Raw genomic sequence first — 6,467 nt, 5'->3', positions numbered from 1 at the left:
CGCTCGCCCCCGCCGCGAGCGGGAGCCGAGTCCGTCCGAGGCGGAGCCGAACAGAGCCGAACCCTGCCGAGCCCGGATACGCCCGAGCCTCGGCTCTCCGCCTCCTCTTGTACGAAAGTGCCCGAGCGCTGCCGGGCGGGTTGAACCGGCCTCGGCCGCGGATCGGAATCAACTCCCGAAGGGCGGCGCGGTCGGGCCCCTTCGGAAGCAGAAGCGAAAATGGCCGAAGGGACGCGAATAGCGCGGAGCCGAGAGACTGCTGGGATCGCGGAGGACTCGGCGGGCGGGGCCGGGCGGCAAGATGGCTGCCGGAGGGCAAGGTGAGGGCCCGGGGTGGGCGCTTGGGGGAGCCGCCGGGGGTCCCGGGGCGGGACGCGACGGTCTCGGGACAGCGCAGCGCCCGTAGGCCCGCGGCTTGGGCTGGGGACCCGGGCGGGCGGGGGCGGAGGTCATCCCAGGAAGCGGGGGTTGGTCGGGTCTGGTTCTTTCTGGTGATGGAAAGACGGACCGGACTGAGGCGGCTCCAGCGGTTGCGGTTCGGCGGTCTTGAGTGTCTCGGCGAGGTGCAGCCCCGGCCCTTCGGGCGCCTCTTGCCCTCCTGTGGCCGGCGCCCCGCTCGGCGCAGACACCTGGCTGTGCACGGCCCTGGGGGGTTGGGGGGGTCGTCCCCCGCCGCCGGCCCTGGGGGGGACCAGTCTCCCGCCGTGGACCCCGCCGGCTGGGGCAGCTGCTTGCTCCAGAGAGGGAGGGGGCACCGTGGGCCTTGAGGCCGGGCAAGAGCTTGTCAGCGCCGGGGGCCACCCCGTCGCAGTCGCCAGCAGCTTTGTGTCCAGGACAGAGTGCTGGGCAACGTGGCAAGCCCCTCTTGGAAAGCTGGGCACGGCTGTCCCCCACGTCGGCGGTGGGAGCTCACAAGCCGGTGGGCATTGCTCCTGCCGGTGCAGGTTCTGCTCGCGCCACCAGGGTCCCCGCGGGCACTGTGTCCCTTGCAGCACCCAGCTGCCCGCACACCTGTTCCCTGAGAAGAACGTGCGGGAGTGGAAGGCGGCTGTGGTACTGGGGCCTCCGGGTTCGTCTGGGTGGGCACCCACTCTGGACACAAAGCCACCTTTCCCAGCCTCTGCCCTGCCCCGAAATTTCTGGCTGGAGGGCGGAGCCGAGAGCCTGTGGTCTGGGCTTTACGGAGAGCCCCAGCCCCAGCCCCCACCCCACTCCGCTCCAGACCGCCAGGCCTGTGGGGAAGTTCACTGGCAATGAGGTGCGTCTGCTCTTGGGGAAAGGAAGTCACACGGGGTCTCTGCAGCGGCCTCTGTCACCGCAGGGGCAGCGTTTGCTCCCTTCACTTCCACGGGCACTTGCACCTGTTGGCGCCGCTTGTTACAGTAACGCACTGACAAAACGCAGCGGCTGCTAAACGGGGGCTGTCCTTAGGCCGAGCTCCTGTAGGTCTGAAACCTGTAGACCAGCCAATCTGATTGTAGCCACCTTTAATGTCGATTATTTAAACCCCGGATCGTGTAAGGCTTTTATGCCACGTTTTGACCCTGAGCCCCCGTGGCTCCGGTCTGTGACCGTGGCTGCGGGTAGATTTGAAGCATCTGAAGCCAGCCTTCAAGAGAAGAATCAAAAGGGAGGAAAACCCCAGTTAATGCGAAACCCACCCAAATAACGGCAAGTATGGAGGCAGCCGCGTTTCGCTAGGGCCTGGAGAAGCACAGATTGGGTGTCAGGAGCTCACGGCCTGTAACGCAGTCCAGGTGCATAGAGGCTCCCGCCCGGCTTCCGGCTCCCTGCGCCTGCTGCCTCCTGCGCGCTGAGCTCGGAGTCTCCGGGGCGGGTTCCCCTGCTGACCCGTTGAAGGCCTCTGCCCACGTGAGACTCCAGAAGGCCGGAATCTGCTTTGATGTCCCCCACGAACACCAAGGCTGAGCGTCTCTCCCTGCCCTCTTGGGGGTTAAGGGAAAGTGGAACTGGAGAGAAGACCAGACAGATTGGTTCCCATCACCGTCCTGCTTGCTGCTTGGCGGTGTGGCTCAAGTCTCCTTCTACAGGGTCTGTTGCCCAAATTCTAAGTTATCACTGATGTTACTACATGTCACAAATGTGCCACTAGTGTGAGCCTCTTGAGACAGGAAGTCTGCCCCAAGAGACATTCAAGCAGAGGCTTAGCCAAAGATGCTTGCGACTCAGCAGCTCTGGTTCTGAAGACCATTTCACGGGGAGAGAGGCCGTCGTCGCCGTAAGATGAGGGGAAACGCGTACCTGCTGTCGGGTGGGAGAAAGTCTGAGATGCACTTGAAAGAAATTGGATTGCTGCTGTAGGAAATTACTATTTAGGTGAGATTTGGGACAATATATAAAATTCTAGGGGAAAGAAAGTATCATCAATTACCCCCCTAAAAAAAGATTTGTACCCTGAATTAGAGAAGGTTCTCCTCTAATTCCATCCCCACAGTAAATGTGCAGAAGGCGGAGGGGATGAGAAAAGCTGTGTCTGCTGGTGCCCACACCTTTTCCTTCCCTGGCAGTGCAGCAGAATTCTGCCTTTCCTGGCTGGAGGCACCGCTGAGGTCCTGAGTGCTCTCTCCCATCCTCGGGTTCTGAGAAGCAGAGGGCAGACCCTCCTCGGAGGGACAGATGCAGGGGTGACGACAAGGGACCTAGCTACGGGCCCAGATAAAGGTGGCTTCTCTCTATAAATACAGGAGTAAAGAATGAAGCCGGGATCCTCCATCAGTGCCGGAAATGGCCCAGGTAGGCACCGGGTTGGACCTGCGGCCTCACGTACTGATACGCTTTCTTTTCCAGGGAGGGCTTCCTCTGCGGTGGTATCCTTCTGCTGTGTCCCTGTGTCCCTTAGCTGGCCACAGCCCAGGCATCCCCAGGACGGCACCCAAGAGCTAGTTTGCTGGACACATGAAGGCGGCTTTGAGTTCCAGCTTTCTGTTCCTTTAAACCCCACACACACCCTTTCTCTAAGTTCTGGTAGAAACTCTACTTCTAGATGGAGTTGAATGGGTGGCTCAGTTGGTTAAATGGGAGGGACATTCATGAACAGATTTAGAGAGTGATGAGTCTTCAGTGGGACAGGCTGGCTCCCCTGCGCAATGGGTGGGTGGCTGCCTGCCTGCCTCCCACCAGGACCCTCCCAACCCCGGGGCAAGACAGTGAAGGCCCCTTCCTTTGAACATTTTTACCATAAACAAAATGGTAGGGTTGGTAGATCTTTAACAGCACAAAAAAAGGATATATTTTCTTTAAAGAAAATGAAAAAAAAAAAAGTCATTCTTTTCTATCTAGTAACCTGGGCCACAGTCAGGGTGATGCCCCCAAGGAAGCCTGGTGTTCCAGGGCCATCCTGCCTGCAGTCACCAGGGACAGATGCAGCCCTCCTGTTCCAGACTAGGACACTTCCTGTGAGACCAGAGGAGACGGGTGGAAGCCCACTGCTCCGCCCCAGGCAGGGAGCCGGCAGCCAGGTCCCTGTGGCCACCTGCAGGTGTGGCTCTGGAGACCTGGCGGGGTGTGCCCCCTGGGGTGGACACACGGGCAGGGCCCGTCTCTAGGCCCGTGAGTCCTTAACCGCTGGCCAGCTCTCGTCCGTCTCTCTGCAGCTGCTGCTCTACCTGAGTGGGGCCTACTGTGCCCTGTATTTCCTAGCTACGCTCCTGATGATGATGTATAAAAGTGAGTCTTCACCGCAGAGGCCCACGGGAGGTGTCCTTGCTGCTCCCCGCCCCTGCATAACTGGAGTTCTGCTCTGTTGCCCGCTGTTTTGCAGGTCAGGTTTTCAGTTATCCTCATCCTTACTTGGTCCTCGACCTGACTCTGCTGCTTCTGATGGGGATTTTGGAAGTGACTCGGCTGTATCTTGGTGAGTTGCTGGAGACCGTAGAGTGCAGAGGGCCACAGAATTCCTTGCTTCTGGGCCGGGAACCCTTTATGATGTCCATCCTTTATCACGTGCTTCCTAGAGCCCACCACTCAGCCACTCGCTTTGCAGGTCTCCCCTTACGATGTCACGAAGCATTGGTTGGCTTATTCAGGACAACTCTGGCAGCGGCCTTGGCAGAGCAGCTTCCACTGGAAGCCTGTCCTGAGAAGCTGCAGGGGGACGCACAGCCCCGAGAGCCCCAAAATATTCACCTCATCTCCTTCCTTCCCCTCCCATTGGCCTCAGCAGTCTGGAGAAGGAGCTGGAGTGTTCTGCCGAGTCCCAGCAGGCCAGCGGAGCCTGGAGATGTGGGAGGGTTCCCTGAGCCGCCTCAGTCCAGCTCCAGGGCCATGCAGGGGCCCTCAGGCAGCCCCGTTTCAGTTCTCTAACAGCGTGAGCTTTGCCCTGTAGCCCAGCCCAGCCAGTGCTCAGCACACAGGGTGCAGGCTTCCAGCCCCCTCTTCCGCCTCTGCCCAACTCACAGGCACACACATGCCAGCACATCTGTGTTCCACGATGGGATCTTACATGCGTGTTCTGCGAATACGTCTGGGAAACACTCCCTCCATTGGAAGAGCTGGTAGAGCCGATGACAGCTGGCGCTCCCAGGCCCCTTGCACATGCACACCAGTGACGCCCAGTCAGTAGCGAGGAAGTGGGTGCACGCCCTTGTCGGCAGAGCCTCAGGACTCTTCAGGGGACAGGAGCAAGTCTCCTGGGCCATCATGCTGGGCACGCAGGGCTATCAGTGTCCGCTGTCACAGACGAGCCCACGCACCTGGGAGGGAGGCGGATGGTGCTGGGCCCCTGGGTCCGCCGCAGCAGCCAGGGATCAGCGTTTCCTGTGATCGAGCCATTTGTCTGTAAAATACTCACGTTTGCTTTGGTTTGATTTTTTACAGGCATACATGGCATTTTCCAGAGCTGGCCTTAGCCCAGAGTAAAATATTTTTGGAAAAAAAAATTTTTTTAAGATTTTACTTATTTATTTGGCAGACAGAGATCACAAGTAGGCAGAGAGGCAGGCAGAGAGAGAGAAGGAAGCAGGCTCCCTGCTGAGCAGAGAGCCCGATGCGGGGCTTGATCCCAGGACCCTGAGACCATGACCTGAGCTGAAGGCAGAGGCTTAACCCACTGAGCTACCCAGGCGCCCCAATTTTTGGAAATTTTTAAACAAAAACTTCTCAGTCCATTTGGAATTAGGACGAGGTATCAGAATGCAACTGGGATCGTCTTTAGAAAAGGAAATGCCCTCTCCCACCCCCACAACTGACCCAGAGGCTGAGATTCAAGCGTTATCTGGCGACTGGTTTTTACCCTCTCTAGGGAGAACACACCCTTTGTCACACTTTGCTTTCTGACGATTCATGAGTGATGTGGCCCCAACAGGACCTTTGACCGGAGGTCCTCAGCCCTGCGTCCAGAGAGCCGTGCTGGTGACAAGCTTGCACTCAGCCTCCCCACCACCTCGCAGCCCTCCTGGGCACACCCGGGTCAGAGTAGGTGTCCCTGAGCCCAGCGCCCACTCACCCGTCTGCTCTGCTCTCCAGGCACCAAGGGCAACCTGACGGAGGCTGAGGTGCCGCTGGCCATCAGCCTGGTACTTACCGCAGGCGGCGCCCTGCTGTCCACCTACTTCCTGCTCTGGCAGACGCTGGTGCTGTGGGCAGACTGCGTCCTCAGCACCACGCTCCTGGCACTGCATGGCCTGGAGGCCGTCCTGCAGCTGGTGGCCATTGCTGCCTTCGTCAGCTAGGCAAGCGGTGCCTGGCATCCCCCACCCTGGGTGGGACACCCCTGGACAGAAGCCACGTCCTGGGTGCTCGGCGATGCCTGGTGGCTCCCTCAGCTGCGCCAACCTGCTTGATCGCCAAGGGGAGTGGGTGAGGACGGTGCACGTTTGCACACAATTGCTGGGATTCCGTACTTTCCACACTGGTCCCCTTGGAGCTACAGGGTGGTGGGGAGCCCAGGACCGTGGCCCACAGCAGGCCAAGTCCTGGACGAGGGTACACCAGCATTGCAACAGAAAGAAAAATGCCAGGGAGCCAGCAAGCTCTGGTGTTTGGGGGGATTTTTGCAGTGGCAGCCCCTTCCCTCTGGGGCTTCTGCAGGGATGTGGTCTAAAGCCCCCGCACTGAGGGGAGGGAGGCAGGGAACGGGTGAGTGACAGAGAACAGCCTGCCACTGCCCTGGGCAGGGGTTTCGGGGCTCCAGTCCAGGCCTCAGTCAGAGAAACGTCAGGAGTGTGCACTGTGCTGGATGTGTCCGCAGACCAGAAGGGCTCCTGGAAGGACTCTGAGTTCAGGTTCCCCAGTAACTTGCCTTCGTTTGCATCGTGCCCTGTCTGCGTTCGGAATAACTGTTTGAACATCGAGACGGTTTCTCTTGGCCATGTTGTCGAATAAAGGAACGTGTGTAGCTGCCTGCATTTCTAAGACCGCCCGCCTCTTCCAGGCTTCTCTCTGTATACAGAAGCACACCCCGCCCAGGCCTCACCCAGAAACCCAGGGAGCAGTGCTTCCCCCAGAAA

The 6,467-nt window shown here is 59.4% G+C and overlaps 1 protein-coding gene across 3 annotated transcripts; it reads left to right on the top strand.

Moving 5' to 3' along the window:
- The first annotated feature begins 54 nt into the window (after positions 1–54).
- On the top strand, positions 55–6,120 carry TMEM80 (transmembrane protein 80). Of its 3 annotated transcripts, XM_032879851.1 has the most exons (5): positions 55–320; positions 2,809–2,828; positions 3,594–3,687; positions 3,782–3,874; positions 5,485–6,119. In XM_032879851.1, the coding sequence occupies exons 1-5, from the start codon at positions 302–304 to the stop codon at positions 5,688–5,690; spliced, it is 432 nt and encodes a 143-aa protein (XP_032735742.1). In that variant the 5' UTR covers positions 55–301; the 3' UTR covers positions 5,691–6,119. The 3 variants fall into 3 exon arrangements, with proteins under 3 accessions (XP_032735742.1, XP_032735741.1, XP_032735739.1); XM_032879850.1 differs by lacking the exons at positions 55–320; positions 5,485–6,119 and adding an exon at positions 4,419–4,914 and having other exon boundaries at positions 2,569–2,828; XM_032879848.1 differs by lacking the exon at positions 55–320 and having other exon boundaries at positions 2,574–2,828; positions 5,485–6,120.
- The last annotated feature ends 347 nt before the right edge of the window (positions 6,121–6,467 follow it).

This window comes from Lontra canadensis, unplaced genomic scaffold, assembly GCF_010015895.1.
Source record: "Lontra canadensis isolate GAN:19392208 unplaced genomic scaffold, GSC_riverotter_1.0 scaffold66, whole genome shotgun sequence".
In the NCBI taxonomy this organism is placed as follows: domain Eukaryota; kingdom Metazoa; phylum Chordata; class Mammalia; order Carnivora; family Mustelidae; genus Lontra; species Lontra canadensis.
This window is presented reverse-complemented; position numbering and strand designations above follow the sequence as displayed.

Bases quoted from the DNA above. Each gene is read 5' to 3' on its own strand.
- TMEM80 (XM_032879848.1), top strand. From the start codon at position 2,715: ATGAAGCCGGGATCCTCCATCAGTGCCGGAAATGGCCCAGGTAGGCAC. The intron at 2,829-3,593 runs GTATCCTTCTGC...ACCGCTGGCCAG, and splicing joins GGAGGGCTTCCTCTGCGGTG to CTCTCGTCCGTCTCTCTGCA. The intron at 3,688-3,781 runs GTGAGTCTTCAC...GCTGTTTTGCAG, and splicing joins CCTGATGATGATGTATAAAA to GTCAGGTTTTCAGTTATCCT.